Source organism: Symphalangus syndactylus, chromosome 2 (genome assembly GCF_028878055.3).
Source record: "Symphalangus syndactylus isolate Jambi chromosome 2, NHGRI_mSymSyn1-v2.1_pri, whole genome shotgun sequence".
Taxonomy (NCBI): domain Eukaryota; kingdom Metazoa; phylum Chordata; class Mammalia; order Primates; family Hylobatidae; genus Symphalangus; species Symphalangus syndactylus.
The window spans coordinates 13982509-13998697 of NC_072424.2; the positions used below are offsets into that span (position 1 = coordinate 13982509).

At 50.5% G+C, this 16189-nt stretch overlaps 1 protein-coding gene across 8 annotated transcripts in view; it reads right to left on the reverse strand.

Moving 5' to 3' along the window:
• LHPP (phospholysine phosphohistidine inorganic pyrophosphate phosphatase) overlaps positions 1 to 4381 on the reverse strand; it is a 152059-nt gene extending 147678 nt beyond the window's left edge. For 4 of the 8 annotated variants that reach the window (XR_008651719.2, XM_055246184.2, XM_055246153.2 and 1 more), the window contains exon 1: positions 4193 to 4375. Coding sequence is in view for 7 of the 8 variants with exons in the window: in XM_055246184.2 (XP_055102159.1) it covers positions 4193 to 4317 (125 nt within the window). In the remaining variant the exon portion in view is untranslated. Of the gene's footprint in view, positions 1 to 4192 lie in introns of all 8 variants that reach the window. The other 4 variants (XM_055246179.2, XM_055246170.2, XM_055246134.2 and 1 more) reach the window with 3 other exon arrangements.
• Between the last annotated feature and the right edge of the window lie 11808 nt (positions 4382 to 16189).

Consider the following 16189-nt stretch of genomic DNA (forward strand, 5'->3'; position numbering starts at 1 on the left):
CCTCCAGCCTCCCAAAGTGCTGGGATTATAGGCGTGAGCCACTGTGCCCAGACATTAATATTTTGAATTTTAATATTCAATGTAATATTTGAATTGTAATATTTTGAATAGAAAATACATTCACATAGTTTAAAAATCTTAAAAATGATATGCAGGCTGGGCACGGTGGCTCACACCTGTAATCCCAGCACTTTGGGAGCCCAAGGTGGACAGATCACATGAGGTCAGGAGTTCGAAACCAGCCTGGCCAACGTGGCAAAACCCCATCTCTACTAAAAACACAAAAATTGGCCACGCATGGTGGCAGGTGCCTGTAATCCCAGCTACTCAGGAGGCTGAGGCAGGAGAATCACTTGAACCCAGGAGGCAGAGGTTACAGTAAGCCAAAATTGCACCACTGCCCTCCAATCTGGGTGATAGAGCAAGACTCTGTCTCAAAAACAAAAACATTGATATACAAAGTTATACAGTGACGAGTCTTTCTCCTACCCTGTCTCCAACCACACAGTGGCCCCCACTTTCCTTATCCTCCAGCTCTTCCCAGACTCTGAAGCAGCCTGTATCCTTCCAGTGTCTTTATGCAAACACAGCAGGAGAAATACATTCTTGCATTTCTGCCTTTTCTATACCAGAAACAGCACACTGTGCACCCTGCTGTGTGCTTGCTGTCTCCACTAGTAATATGTCTACAGACAAGGTACTCATTCCTTCTTACACTGCATGTTATTCTGCTGTATAAACAGACAGACCCTAAAACTCCCCTACTGACGGACATCTGAGCTGCTTCCAGTCTTTTGCTATTTAAAAGGCATTGCCAGGAATGACCTTGTACTTGTGTCCTTTCGCATGCATGAGATAGGACAAATTCTCAGAAGTGGAACCACTGGTAGATAATGTCAAATGTATCTTCCGCAAGCAATGAGTGGCAAGGTCTCCCATGAGGCCTTGCCCGCCCCAGTCACAGCATTGAGCTCTGGCTTCCTGCTCCCCAAATGAGGCCCACTTCACCCCAAAACACTGCCCAGAGCCCTCTGCTGGATTCCCACCAGTGCCACCCACAGAATGCTCTCATCTGTGACTGAGCTAGTCTAAAGCTTTGGAGTAATGGAGAATAAGGTCAGGAATGCACTTAACCCTGAACTTCAGCCAACACTGAGAGCAGACCCAGGACCCAGGGGAGTGTCCTAGGTCTGGGCTGCCCTTCACGCTTGCTCCTGGAAGCCAAGTCTCCCTGTTCCCAGTTCCCAGCCTCCCAAACACCTCCGGCTTCACTATGCAGGACCATTTGGGTCCCTATTATCTCAGCGGCTCCCAGACATTAGACATGCAGATTGGTAGAATGGGGTCTCTACAAAGGACCAAGAGACTCACTTAATTGCCACCTATAGATAGGTATATTGAGTCCCAGTGACATCAGGCTACCAAGCCAGGGTGCCCCAGCTAGTGACTCTGGGAGGCCAAGTCCTGGCAATTGGCCCTTCCCGACTGCCTATCAACATATGGCAGTGTTAGCCGGGCGCAGTGGCTCACGCTTGTAATCCCAGCACTTTGGGAGGCCGAGGCGGGTGGATCACGAGGTCAGGAGATCGAGACCACGGTGAAACCCCGTCTCTACTAAAAATACAAAAAATTAGCCGGGCGTGGTGGCGGGCGCCTGTAGTCCCAGCTACTCGGAGAGGCTGAGGCAGGAGAATGGCGTGAACCCGGGAGACGGAGCTTGCAGTGAGCCGAGATTGCGCCACTGCACTCCAGCCTGGGCGACAGAGTGAGACTCCGTCTCAAAAAAAAAAAAAAAAAAAAAACATATGGCAGTGCTGACCTGGGATGCCAACAGGAGGCCTTACAAAGCCCAGGTCCAGTGGTGCCAGCCATGCTACTGAAAGTGTCCTTCCGGCTGGCCACAGTGGCTCATACCTCTAATCCCAGAACTTTGGGAGCTGAGGCAGGCAGATCACTTCAGCCCAGGAGTTCAAGACCGGCCTGGGCAACATGGCAAAACCCCATCTCTACAAAAAATACAAAAAAATTAGCTGGGCCTGGTGGCACGTGCCTGTAGTTCCAGCTACTTGGGAGGCTGAGGTGGGAGGATCTCTTGAGCCCTTGAGGTGGAGGTTGCAGTGAGATCGAACCACTGCACTCCAGCCTGGGTGACAAAGTAAGCCCCTGTCTCAAAAAAAAAAAAAAAAGAAAAAAAAATTAGGCCAGATGCGGTGGCTCGTGCCTGTAATCCTAGCACTTTGGGAGACCGAGGCAGGAGGACTGCCTGAGCCAAGGAGTTCAGGACCACCCTGGCAACATAATGAGACCTTGTCTCAAAAAAAAAAAATTTATAAAAAGAAAAGTGTCAGCCAGGTGCGGTGGCACACGCCTGTAACCCCAGCACTTTGGGGGGCCGAGGCGGGCGGATCATTTGAGGTGAGGAGTTCCAGACCAACCTGGGCAACATGGTGAAACTCCGTCTCTACTAAAAATACAAAAATTAGCTGAGCGTGGTGGTGGGAGCCTGTAATCCCAGATACTTGGGAGACTGAGGCAGGAGAATCGCTTGAACCTGGGAGGCAGAGGTTGCAGAGAGCCCAGATGGCGCCACTGCACTCCGGCCTGGGCAACAAGAGAGAAACTGTCTCAAAAAAAAAAAAAGTGTCCTCCATGGTCAAGTCTTGGCCGGCACGATGTTCTCTTCCTCCTCCTCTCACCTAAACCAATGCAGTCCAACAGAATTATAATGAGGGCCACAAAGGTAATTTAAAGTTTTCTAATAAGCACATTAACAAAAGTTTTTTAAAAAGGTATACTTAATTTCAAATATTTTAACCTAAAACAGTATATTAAATATATTATCAACTGGGCGTGTGGCTCACGCCTATAATCCCAGCACTTTGGGAGGCCGAGGCAGGTGGATCACCTGAGGTCAGGAGTTAGAGACCAGCCTGCCCAACATGGTGAAATCTCGTCTCTACTAAAAATACAAAAAATTAGCCGGGTGTGGTAGCACATGCCTGTAATTCCAGCTATTCAGGAGGCTGAGGTTGCTCGAACCTGGGAGGCGGAGGTTGCAGTGAGCAGAGATTGCACCACGGCATTCCAGCCTGGGTGACAAGAGCAAAACTCCGTCTCAAACAAAACAAATAAAGTAACTGGGCATGATGGCGGGTGCCTGTAATCCCAGCTACTTGGGAGCCTGAAGGGGGAGAATCACTTGAACCTGGGAGGCGGAGGTTGCACTGAGCCGAGATAGTGCCATTGCACTCCAGCCTGGGCGACAGAGCAAGACTCCGTCTGAAAAGAATAAAACTCGCTCTGGGCCGGGCGCGGTGGCTCACGCTTGTAATCCCAGCACTTTGGGAGGCCGAGGCGGGTGGATCACGAGGTCAGGAGATCGAGACCACGGTGAAACCCCGTCTCTACTAAAAATACAAAAAAAAAATTAGCCGGGCGTGGTGGCGGGCGCCTGTAGTCCCAGCTACTCGGAGAGGCTGAGGAAGGAGAATGGCGTGAACCCGGGAGGCGGAGCTTGCAGTGAGCCGAGACTGCGCCACTGCACTCCAGCCTGGGCGACAGAGCGAGACTCCGTCTCAAAAAAAAAAAAAAAAAACTCGCTCTGCAGTCCAGGCTAGAGTACAGTGGCGTGATCACAGGTCACTGTAGCCTTGACCTCCTGGGCTCAAGCGATCCTCCTGCCTCAGCCTCCCAAGTGGCTGGGCCTACAGGCGTGCACCACCACACCTGGCTAATCTTTAAATTTTTGGCAGAGATGGGGTCTCCCTATGTTGCCCAGGGTGGTCTCCAACCCCCTGGCCTCAAGCGATCCTCTCTCCTCTGCCTCTGCAAGTGCTAGAATCACAGATGCGAGCCACTGCGCCCGGCTAAGTCTTGTTAATCGGTATGCATTTTACCCTTACAGCACATCTCAACTCAGACTGGCCGCAGGTCAAGCGTCAGCAGCGCACGTACCAGGTGGCCGCCCTGTCTGACTGCGCAGCCCTAACCAGCAGAGGCCTGGTGCTCGCCCGGGGCAACAGTGGGGTCATCCGGGGTCAGCGCTGTGCGCGCACCGGGGTGGGAAGGGGCAGAACGAGGCGGGGCCTGCGCCGCGGCCCCGCCCCCTGCAGCCCCAACCCCCGGTCGGCAGCCGGGGACAGGGCTGAGCTTAGAGCTGGGCGGCCCCAGCGGCGTCCGGCGGCCCACTCACCTGGCCACCGCCTCCACCGAGCCGGCGATGGCCGTGCCGCCGCCCGCGCCGCTGTCGCACAGCACGCCCGAGATGTCGAGCAGCACCCCGCTCACGCCAGCCAGCCGCTTGCCCCACGGTGCCATGGCGCCCGGCCCTGCTCCTCAGCTCCGCGTCCCAACCGGCGCCGGCGCCGCGGCCGCGCAAGGGCGCCTGGGAACTGTAGTCCCGCGGGCGAGGCAGGGCAGGAAGACCGGGTGCAAACCCGGAACTGGGGCGCGGCCTGGGCATCCCGGGGTCGCTCGCCGCCGAAACGGTGTCTTTTTCGGAAGCTTTCTTCCCAGGAGATCAGCGGACAAAGAGCAGGAAAAGCGGAAAACAAGTCCCTAAGAAAGGTCAAAGGCAAATTGGGACAAGAAGGCAACTGTAGCCAGGGGCGGTAGTTCACGCCTGTAATCCCAGCACTTTGGGAGGCAGAAGCGGGTGGACAGCTTGTGCCCAGGAGTTCTAGACCAACCTAGTCAACATAGTGAGACCCCGTCTCTATTAAAGAAAGAAAGAAAAAGTACAATACAAAATTGAGGCCGGGCGCCGTGGCTCATGCCTGTAATCCCAGCATTTTAGGAGGCCGAGGTGGGCAGATCACTTGAGGTCAGGAGTTCGAGACCAGCCTGGCCAACATGGTGAAACCCCTGTCTCTACTAAAAATACAAAAATCACCTGGGTGTGGTGGCGCATGCCTGTAGTCCCAGCTACTTGGTAGGCTGAGGCGGAAGAACCGCTTGAACCTGGGAGGCGGAGTTTGCAGTGAGCCGAGATTGCACCACTGCACTCCAGCCTGGGCGACAGAGCAAGATTTTGTCTTAAAAAAAAAAAACTATGCAGATAACAGCCCTGCATAGATGAGGGTGCATAGGACCTGGGCTGAGAAGAAAATGGGACTATCACAATGCGTTAGACCCAGGAGATTTTTGGATAAGCTATAAAATACCACTCAATGCTACATTATTTTTGCAATAAATACACATTGATATTAAAAGAGAGGAGTTTCGGCCGGGCGCAGTGGCTCACGCTTGTAATCCCAGCACTTTGGGAGGCCGAGGTGGGCGGATCACGAGGTCAGGAGATCGAGACCACGGTGAAACCCCGTCTCTACTAAAAATACAAAAAATTACCCAGGCGTGGTGGCGGGCGCCTGTAGTCTCAGCTACTCGGAGAGGCTGAGGCAGGAGAATGGCGTGAACCCAGGAGGCGGAGCTTGCAGTGAGCCGAGATTGAGGCACTGCACTCCAGCCTGGGTGAAAAAGCGAGACTCCGTCTCAAAAAAAAAAGAAAAAAAAAAAGGGAGGAGTTTCCTCGATGGCCCCTCAGAACCTTTCAAGTTATTAAACTGAGATGAGAACACTTTACTTCTGGTCCAATTTAGCTTTGAGCTTTCAAAGAAGAGAGGATCATATTATTTCACCATTTCTTTTCAGGCTCTTAATTCACAGAAAGGATGAGGAATTCGTTGAAATGTTATGGGGTTCAATGAATTGTGTATATTTTGTTGATACGCTTACTAGGGGAGCTGTTTACAAGTGAAATAAAATATAGTTCCTACCCTTTGGGATTTCCACTAATGGGGTTGCGGAGTCAGTCGTATACCTTATATAAGGGTTCTTAGTCGCAGACAATAGAAACCACTCCAGCTAGAGGGGTTTTGTTTACATGACGTGAAGGAGCTTACGGATTTCCTGGGGAGGCGGGTCTAAGTCCTACACAGCCAGGAGCCATGCAGCTATGAGAAACATTTAATTTTACTACTCCATTGGGACCACTGCCCCATCACTTAGTGCAGCCCCCAGCACAGCTGCCCCCAAAAGAACAAAACATATCCACCACTGTGCCCTCCACCTGTGGCCACCCACTCACTTTCACTGTGCCTGGCTTGGTGGAACCTAGCCCACGCTGCAAAGGAGTCTGGGAAATGCAGTTTTTAGTCTTCCAGGGGCTGAGTGAGTCAGTTTGGAGAATCCGCTAGGAACATCATGAACCATACACGTATTGAGACCCTACTCTGTGCAGTAGGCACAAAAAAGTTCTAAGGTGTGATCCTTGCCTTCCAGGATCAAGACTGGGCAGGGAACAATGGAAGACCTTCATGATTGCTGACCAAATGTGTGCCAAGTGGCAATGAGTGACACACACACAGTCAAGAGGATGACCTCTGCAGGCCTAGGAGGGCAGCCGTGGCTTCTGGGCAGGGGCAGCCTGAAATGGACCTTGGAGAATGGCTGGGCTTTAGCTTCATGCCAAGGAGGAGGAAAAGGGGTGCTTCTGCCAGTGGTGTGAGCCTACCCATAGTTGTTTCTTTTCAGCCAACTCTGTGGGTACTCTTGGGCAAGTCCCTTTTCATTTCTAGGACTGCGATAGACAGAATAGTGCCCCCTTGAGATGTCCACCTCCCAATCCCCACAACCTCTAAATGTATTACCTGACATGGCAAAAGGGACTTAGATCTTGCAGAGCCTATGCTCCTGTAGGGAGATTATCCTGGATGGTCCAGGTGGGCCCAGTGTAATGACGTGAGTCCTCATAAGGGAAAGAGGGAAGCAGGAGAGAGTCAGAGTCAGAGAAGGAGGTGTGACAGCAGAAGCAGAGGTCAGAGAGAGAGGTGTGAAGATACTACACTGCTGTCCTTGAATACAAAGGGGCCATGAGCCAAGAAATGCAGGTGGCCTCTGGAAGCTAAAAAAGGCAAAGAATTGGATTCTCCCCTAGAGCCTCCAGAAGGAATGCAGCCCTGCTGGTACTTCAAGTTTAGGACTTCTTACCTCCAGAACTGTAAGATAATAAATCTGTTGTTTTAAGCCACTAAGTATATGGTAATTTCTTGCAGTAGTGACAAGAAACAAATACAGGGATCCAGGTCCCTCACCTGAAAAATGTGGCAAGTCTCTAAATGTGGGCCACTGATAGGCTAAAACTTGATCTGAAAATTCCAGGCTTTTCTTGGGATGCAATGAGTGTAGGGCATTGTCTTGTTAGGGTTGCATTTGGCTGCATGTAACAGAAACCCAGCCATAGTTGCCCAACCACATCAGATTTTACTTTTCCTCATATATCAAGAAGCCAAGAGGGAGGCAATCCTGGATGGGACAACAGCTCCCAGGACCACCAGGCTGCCTCCTGCTTTCTGCTCCACAACCCTCTCGGCATGTGGCCTACCCCTCACACTAGCAAGATTCCTGCTCCACCCAAGGCATCATGACTGCATTTCAGGCAGGAAGGAGGGGAAAGAAAAGAAAAAAGGGCATGTGACAGCTGAGTCTTACCCTTTATACCCAGAAAGCAAAAGCTTCCCCAGAACCCTGATCCAATGGACTCTCATTTGCATCTTTTGGGCCAGAGCTAGTCAGGTGGCACATGAACACCATAGTGTGTCAGGAAGCATGCACCACTGACTGAGCTTTTGGCCTGTTATAACAAATCTACAACTCATGTCTGAATTTCAGCTCAACTATGAATCCATCAACCATCTATTGCTATACTAGACATATGCCTCATCCTTTCAGATTTGCTTGTCATAGTCAGTACTCTTCGGCTGCCAGTGACAGAAGCCAAATTTCAAATGGCTTAAATTTAAAAGCAATTTATTGGCTCACACAACCAGGTAGTCTAGCAATGGACAGCGTCAGGCATGGCTGGTTATCAGCTCTGGGCTCACAGAGTCTCCGGTACACCACCTGGTGAGGATCCTTTTCCTCAACTTGGTCTGGCTGTTCCAGAAAGAACTCTGATTGGCTCTCTTAGGTCAGTGTCCCCCATTGTCTGTGTTCCAATGGAAGTGACACTGTGATGTTCCAGCCTGACTTGTGCCCTTACCAGGGCTGGAGGCGGGGCACTTGCCTACAGTCCCACCATGACCAGAAGGAAAGGGAGAGGACAAGCCCTCCAGCCAAAAGCAGGGTACGTTAGCCAGACGCAGCAGCACGTACGTGAAGTCCCAGCTACTCCAAAGGCTGGGGCAAGAAGATCACTTGAAGCCGGGTGCAGTGGCTCATGCCTGTAATCCCAGCACTTTGGGAAGCTGAGGCGGGTGGATCATGAGGTCAGAAGTTCAAGACCAGCCTGACCAACATGGTGAAACCCCATCTCCACTAAAAATACAAAAATTAGCCAGGAGTGGTGGCACACGCCTGTAATCCCAGCTGCTCAGGAGGCTGAGGCAGGAGAATCACTTGAACCCGGGAGGCGGAGGTTGCAGTGAGCCAAGATCGCGCCACTGCACTCCGGCCTGGGTGACAGAGCGAGACTCCATCTCAAAAAAAAAAAAAAAAAAGATCAGTTGAACCTAGGAGTTGGAGGCTATAGTGTACATGACTGCAACTGCACCTGTGAATGGCCACTGCACCCTAGCCTAGGCAATATAGCAAGACTTCTCTAAAAAAAAAAAAAAGAAAAGAAAAGAAAGCAAAAAAGCAGGGCACTGTGAAAGAGGAATAAGGAAGCAACATGGTATAGGCAAAAATAGCAGGTGCCCACCAGTCACCAAGACCTTTCTTATTATCAAATTCCATCTCCCTGGAAAGTGAGACCAGACCAAGTGAGGGCCATATAAGCCAAAGAGTCTTCTATTTTATTGGGATGGGCTATAGTGGAAAAAAAAAAACCAGTGCACCATTGATAATAGAAATGCTTCTCAGGCCGGGCACAGTGGCTCACACCTTGGGAGGCCAAGGCGGGCAGATTACCTGAGGTCAGGAGTTTGAGACCAGTCTGGCCAACACAGGGAAACATCGTCTCTACTAAAAATATAAAAATTAGCTGGGCATGGTGGCGCAGGCCTATTGTCCCAACTACTCGGGAGGCTGAGGCAGGAGAATCACTTGAACCTGGGAGGCAGAGGTTGCAGTGAGCCAAGATCGTGCCACTGTGTTCCAGCCTGGGCAACAGAGTGAGACTCTGCCTCAAAAAAAAAACAAAGAAAGAAAGAAGGAAGGAAGGAAGGAAAGAAAGAAAAAGAAAGAAAGAAAGAAAGAAAGAAAGAAAGAAAGAAAGAAAGAGAGAGAGAGAGAGAGAAAGAAGGAAGGAAATGCTTCTCAAACTTTAATGTGCATTAGAATCACCTGGAAGGCTTTTTAACCCATAGGTTTAGATTCAGGAGGTCTGGGTGGCCCTGGTAACCTGGGAGATGGCTGTCAGTTGATGTGGGCTATTTTCTGGAGTCCTACACATGGCCTCTGCGTGTGGCTTGTGTATCTCACAGCATGACAGCAAGAGTCAAAGAGGAAATGTCTCCAGGGCAAGTGTTCCCAGGGAACAACGTGGAGGCTGCAGGGCTTCCTGTGATTTAGCTTTGGAAGTCACAGAGTCACTTCAGCCATGTTGTACTGGTCACCCAGGGCCAGGCCAGGCTCAGTGTGGGAGTGGATGACACAGGGCCATGAGCACTAAGCAGCATGGTTGATTAGGGGTGGCCATTTTTTGAGGCTAGATACCGCAACATGTCTACCAATGTCAGAAACACCACACAGGGTTAAATTCATGGTGGTTCTACGCCTGCATTTTTATTTTCTGTTCCCCTCATTCCCTCCCTCCCTCCCTCCCTCCCTCCCTTCCTTCCTTCCTTTTTTGAGACAAGGTCTTGTACTATGACCCAGACTGGAGTACAGTGGCATGACTCATAGCTCATTGCAGGCTCAAACTCCTGGGCTCAAGTATCCTCTCGCCTCAGCCTCCCAAAGTGCAGAGATTATAGGTGTGAACCACTGTGCCTGGCCCCTGCATTTTTCTTTATAAAAAGCATGGTACCCAGCATGGATGACCTGAATAAAAGCATAAGCTTGTTCCACAGATGCTCAGCATGGGAGTCAGACCCCTTATGAACCTATATCCGTACCTAAACATTTCTTGATCTGATTTTTGTCTTCAGCCTCTATGGTCTCTTATGGGTTTCCAATCCATCTTAGTCAAACCGTGGAGCTTTGGGTTTGTGTTACTGGGCCACCATTTATTGCTTTCAACTCTTCAACCTACCAAACACCAAGGTACTGGTGGGCACAGGGATGCATGCTCTGCACTCCCTGACTTTAAAACAATCCAAGGACCAGAGTCTGTATGCCAGGCAGTGTGATAAAGGCTGTGCCTGTCAGGGTTCCTTGACTCTGGCTAATTGAATGCCAAAATGCAGAGGGGAAGAGAAGGTTGGGAAGAGTGTAGGCAATTTACAAAATCAAAGGAAATGCTGAATAATCAGACCTGGGCAAGTACTGGAACCATCAGCATCAAGAGTGGGAAATAACAGATTATTTAGTTTGGGGCACCACTGCCACAATGAAGCGGTGTCACTCTGCTTCAGATACTCCCGGGAGGACTCTACTCCTGCAGGGGCTCACTCTTACCTCTTGGCCAGAAAAAGGTTGGGGGGCCTGATTGGCAGTCCCATCACTACCACATACAAGGGTGGGGGCCCAGGGGGATCTCATCAAAATCAACTACGGACACCAAAAAAGAGGGAGTGGATCCTCAGATCAGGCAAAACCAAGAGATGTCCATCAAGGGCTATGATGGCAGCGTGCCCCAGAAACAACGTGGAAAGGAATGCTCCAGTCCACATGGGGTAAGTCAGGGAAACCCTCAAGAAGAAATAGTATTGTAGGGATGCAGTGAGGCTCCCAGGGAACTGGGAATGGAACAACCAGCATCAGGAAGAAGTCAGCAACGGTAGCAGCAGCTGGAACCCACCCGTCTGCCTGTCTCTCGTGGCTTCTCCGCTCTGCTCTGCACTTGTTTTTGTTTTTGTTGTTGTTGTTGTTTGTTTGTTTGTTTTTGAGATGGAGTTTCATTCTTGTTGCCCAGGCTGGAGTGCAATGGTGTGATCTCGGCTCACTGCAACCTCTGTCTCCCAGGTTCAAGTGATTCTCCTGCTTCAGCCTTCCCAGTAGCTGGGATTACAGGCGCCTGCCACCACACCTGGGTAATTTTTGTATTTTTAGTAGAGACAGCGTTTGCCATGTTGACCAGGCTGGTCTTGAACTCCTGACCTCAGGTGTTCTGCCCGCCTCGGCCTCCCAAAGTGCTGGGATTACAGATGTGAGCCACCACGCCCAGCCTGCATACTTGTTTTTGACTCTCCATGTCCCAGTTGAGTCTCTGCATCTCCATAACTTCTGTGAGCATGTGACCCTCAGCGGCCACCCATCTCCATTTTCCTTGCCCATTAAGCTCAAGCACCCACCAGTGGCAGGGAGCATGCCCTAAGATGAGGGAGTTGATTTTTTTTTAACTTTGGTTTGGGGTCAGGTGGGAAGGCTATATTTTCAACTCAGCTTTCACAAGTTAGTCTATGAGGTGTTTTTTGTTTGTTTGTTTGTTTGTTTGTTTTTTAGGAATACTTGCTGTGCTTGGCAGCCAGAGTTCAAAGCTCTGGTGGGAAATGGTAAACGCTAGCCTTTAATTGTAAATGACCTCTCCAGCACCAAGGGACATAGAGTCCGGTAAACAAACAATGGATTCTGCTATCTGTGGCTTCCTTCTAAAATCTAGTGCCTACCCTCTCCCATATTATAGACCAATTTGAGTTGAAGAAGCACATCTTGGGGAATGTGGCTGAGGTACTGGGAAAAGGGGTTACCCACAGGCTGTCTGGCAGTTGAGGTGTCCCTCTTTGTCATCAAGCTGTGTCTTATGAAGCTGTCTCTTTGGCATATATATCCCACCCTGGGGGCTGGCTCAAAACGCAGGGTTTTACCTAGAGAATTTCAGTTGCATTTTACTTTAGGAACATAAGATTTTATCTAAAATGCTTTAACACGGCTCATAATATTGCCCCCTCCCCGCCACCCCCTCCCCCCGGAAAAACTGCAAATTCTTTTCATTGTTAACACTATTCATGGCACTCAGCGGCTCTTCAAGGCTGTGCTGGAATTATAGGCAGCTTTGTTTGTGGAATACCTTGGGAAGCTTGGCACCATTGATTTGCATCAGTGCCTCCGGAATAGCCTTTGCCTTCTCCTTAAAGATACTATCTAAACTGTGAAATTCATTAAATAGCCCCAGAAATGGATCAGGTTATTTAACACAACATCCCTAATGGTGCAATATCTCAGCTGTCTGCACTGATAGTGAACATTGTCTTGGATAGTGTTATCAGCCCAGGACACCCGCTATGAATATTGATCCCGAGCTTGTTACAGGCATCACTTGCCATCAGGACAGGTCAGGGTTGGAACCCACCTAGCATCAAAGCAATTTAAAGACAGCACTCAGGCGGAATTTTAATGCCCAGGCTGAAAAAAAAAAAATCAACTCTATGCACAGAGGGAAGGTGGCTTGCAGGATCTGGATATGTTATGTAGGAATAGCATGGGTATAAATACACATGTGAGGATGTTAGTGAGCCAAACACATGGCCAAGTTGTACTGAAAAGGATGCTCACTGCCTCCTGGTCTTTTACAAAACAGGTGGCCAGAAAAAAAAAATTACCTAGGACCTCCTCCTCCACTGTCCCCCACGTTGAAGAAAGTATCCTGTTCTTTGGGTAGCAGGTTTCTCTTTAAGTTGGAAGAGAGGGCATTTCTATCCCTTCAGTGTTGATGGGAGACCCAGCGGAGTTTCTTGTGTGCCATCTATTGCCTGCAGCCAAGCACTAAGCATGAGCATTCACATTACCTTGTGCTACAATGAACACACAGACCAGAAATATCTGGCCGGGCACAATGGCTCATGCCTGTAATCCCAGCACTTTGGGAGGCCAAGGCGGGCAGATCACTTGAGGCCAGGAGTTCGAGACCAGCCTGGTCAACATGGTGAAACCCTGTCTCTGTTAAAAACACAAAAAATTAGGCCAGGCGCGGTAGCTCACGCCTGTAATCCCAGCACTTTGGGAGGCCAAGGCGGGTGGATCACATGAGGTCAGGAGTTCAAGTCCAGCCTGGCCAACATGGTGAAACTCTGTCTCTACTAAAAAATACAAAAATTAGCCAGGCGTGGTGATGCATGCCTATAATCTCAGCTATTGGGGAGGCTGAGGCAGGAGAATCACTTAACCCCAGAAGGCAGAGGTTGCAGTGAGCCAAGATCATGCCATTGCACTCCAGCCTGAGAGACAGAGCAGGACTCCGTCTGAAACAAAACAAAACATTAGCCAGGTGTGGTGGCACGTGCCTGTAATCCCAGCTACTCGCCAGCTACTCAGGAGGCTGAGGCATGAGAAACGCTTAAACCTGGGAGTTGAAGGCTGCAGTGAGCTGAGATCGCGCCACTGTACTCCAGCCTGGGCAACAGAGTGAGACCCTATCTCAAAAAAAAAAAATCTGAAAAATAAGAGACAAGCAAAATAGAAAACCACTAAAAGAAGGAGTTTGTAAAGATTCACAGGTTTAAGGAATGTGGCCTCTACCGTTCTTGGCTTTCTCTCCAATTTGTTGCTTCTTCCTTTTTCGGCTCCTTTCCTATATTTAACATCTATGAACCTCAAGGGAAAGATGATTCATATCATTTAAACAAAATTTTTTGAGGTAATCTATGGAGTATAATGGAAATGATCCAGGTTTGGGTTACTCTTGGCTGTCTGGGCCTCCCCTGTCCCTATGGTTTGGGGTATAGGGTGGCCCCCGGAACGCCCACCATCCTGTGAAAATAAAGAGTCTCAAGGTTTCTCACAGGAGAATGAATAAGAGGGACAGTAGGAAGCCACATACTTTCATCTGGGGCCAACTTAAGGAAACCTATTCCTAGCTACCCTGAAGAACCTTAGCATTTAAAAATATAAGCATGGGCCAGGCACGATGGCTCATGCCTGTAATCTCAGCGCTTTGGGAGCCCGAGGTGGGCAGATCACTTGAGATCATGAGTTTGAGACCAGCCTGGCCAACATGGTGAAAACCTGTCTCTACTAATAATACAAAAATTAGCCGGGCACAGTGGCATGCACCTGTAATCCCAGCTACTTGGGAGGCTGAGGCAGGAGAATTGCTTGAACCCAGGAGGCAGAGGTTGCACAGTGAGCCGAGATCACGCCACTGCATTCCAGCCTGGGTGACAGAGAGAATCTGTCTTAAAAAAAAAAGTAAACATGGTGGGAAAAGGTAGAAGGGGCGGCTAGGATCAAAAGGGTGAAGGGGGAGAAACAAAAAGGAAGATTAGAAAAATTGAGAACTGGGTGAGAAAGCGTTATCAACACAGAAAACAAAGTACTCTATCCGTATTTCAGGAAGGCTCTGTGATTTGCAGTCCAGGTGCTCGGGCGCCACTTTTTAGTTTCAGGGCCATCTTTTCTTTGGGATTTTCGCATTCCCTTTGCTGAGAGGTGGTCCAGTGGGCTTGGGAAGGGCACTTCCTTTCCTGAGGTTTAAAAGCACAATCTGTCTTCACTTTAGGACTGGAGCTGGCTTGAATTTCGGCAGGGCTTTAAAGTCCGCAGGGAATACAGTGACCACCTCTGGGAGGGGCAGCAAGGTTTGAATGAGAAAAGCTACAAGGAGCTGGCTTCTAAGAATGCCTCTTCAATAACAGATGGGATTAGCAGCCCCCAGCACTTTAATGAGAAGGTTTCTCCTCCTCTTCCTACTCCTTACCTGCTCAGACAATATTAATTGCCAAGTCATTGTTTGGCAACCCTATGGGGCAGAGAAGAAAGGAACAGCAGAGTCAGAGGTGGTTCTGGGCCAAACACTAGGAGAAGCCTCAGGATTTGCCTGAAACAAATGCTTAGTGCTCACAGAGTGCTGTGTGCTCTCCAAGAGACAAAAGAAGAAATTTAGGAAGGGTGTGGCCAGTGGAAGCTTCTCCGACCACTGGTGATCACCTTCCCAGGGGACTTGGTGGGGCAGATGAGGGCCATTTCAACTGTCTGTCTTCTCGGACCTTAAATTCAAACCAGACAGGCATTTCTGAATCTTCTGCTTCTGGGGCTGAGAGGGAATGGGGGTCAGAGATGCAACCTAATTCTCAAATCCAATTTCTGTTGCAAATGATCGAATTTGTGACTCTGGAGAAGGCCTGAAGTTTGTCCATCGAGGGCTGTGCTCCGGGTCATAGCAAACCAGGGCAGACACCCTCAGCCATCTCACTTGGCTCTGTGCTCGAAGCCACCAAGGTTTCCAAAGCAGCTGGCATCCCGGTGGGGGCTCATCACCTCTCCAAACCTCTTGCTGGCCTCTGGCTTGGCTTTGGAGTGGAAGCAAAAGACTGAGAGTCCGGGATTTTCTCCCTCCGTTTCTGAGACAGCAGGATGTACTAAAAAAGCACTGACTGGTCCAGTAGAAGACCCAGGTCCAAACCCAGACTCTGTCACCAACTCACAGTGACCCCGGGCAAATCTCTTCTTACCTTTGAACCTCAATTTCCTCATCTTTAAAACGGGGACAGTGGTCTGTGCCACGTGACGCCCATCTCACAGGGATGCTCAAACAATCAAAAGAGATCGTGCAAGCCTCAGGGCTTCGTGAACGCTAAACTGTGAGAATGTGAGGGATTTTACCTCCGAGGTAACCGGGTCTGAAGCTATTACAGTAATTCACTGGCGGGGAAGGAGATGCGCTGAGCATTGCCTGGGAGTAAGCAGTCCTGGCCCCAATTGCATCCCCAAGTCTAAGGCGGGTGCGCCGGAGAAAGGGCACAAACTCAAGTCACAGAGGTGTGTGTGTCGGGGTGAGGGATCCCCGGGATGGAAGCCTCCCTCGCGCCCTCCAAGAGTCCCAGAGGGTTGGGCGGAGGCGCGCGGAGCCGACAGCACTGTCCCCGCGGGCGCGCGCACCGGGCGCGCGGAGGCTTCCCAGAGCTCAGGCAAGCGGCTGCGGCACAGCGCCGGATAGTCCCGAGGCTGGCCCGGGCTGCGCCGGTGCCAATCGGCGCGCAGACCCCCGCGGCGCTCTCCCCGCCCCGCCTCCCCGCCCCCCTCCCCAGCTTCACTTGGCCGCGCGGACCGGGCTCCCGGCTGGAGAGCTGCGGCCAAGCCACAGCCCAAGGCAAGCCCGAGCGGCGCCATCCCCGACCCCGCGCCGCCGACCGCCGGCCCGCGGGCGACGGGC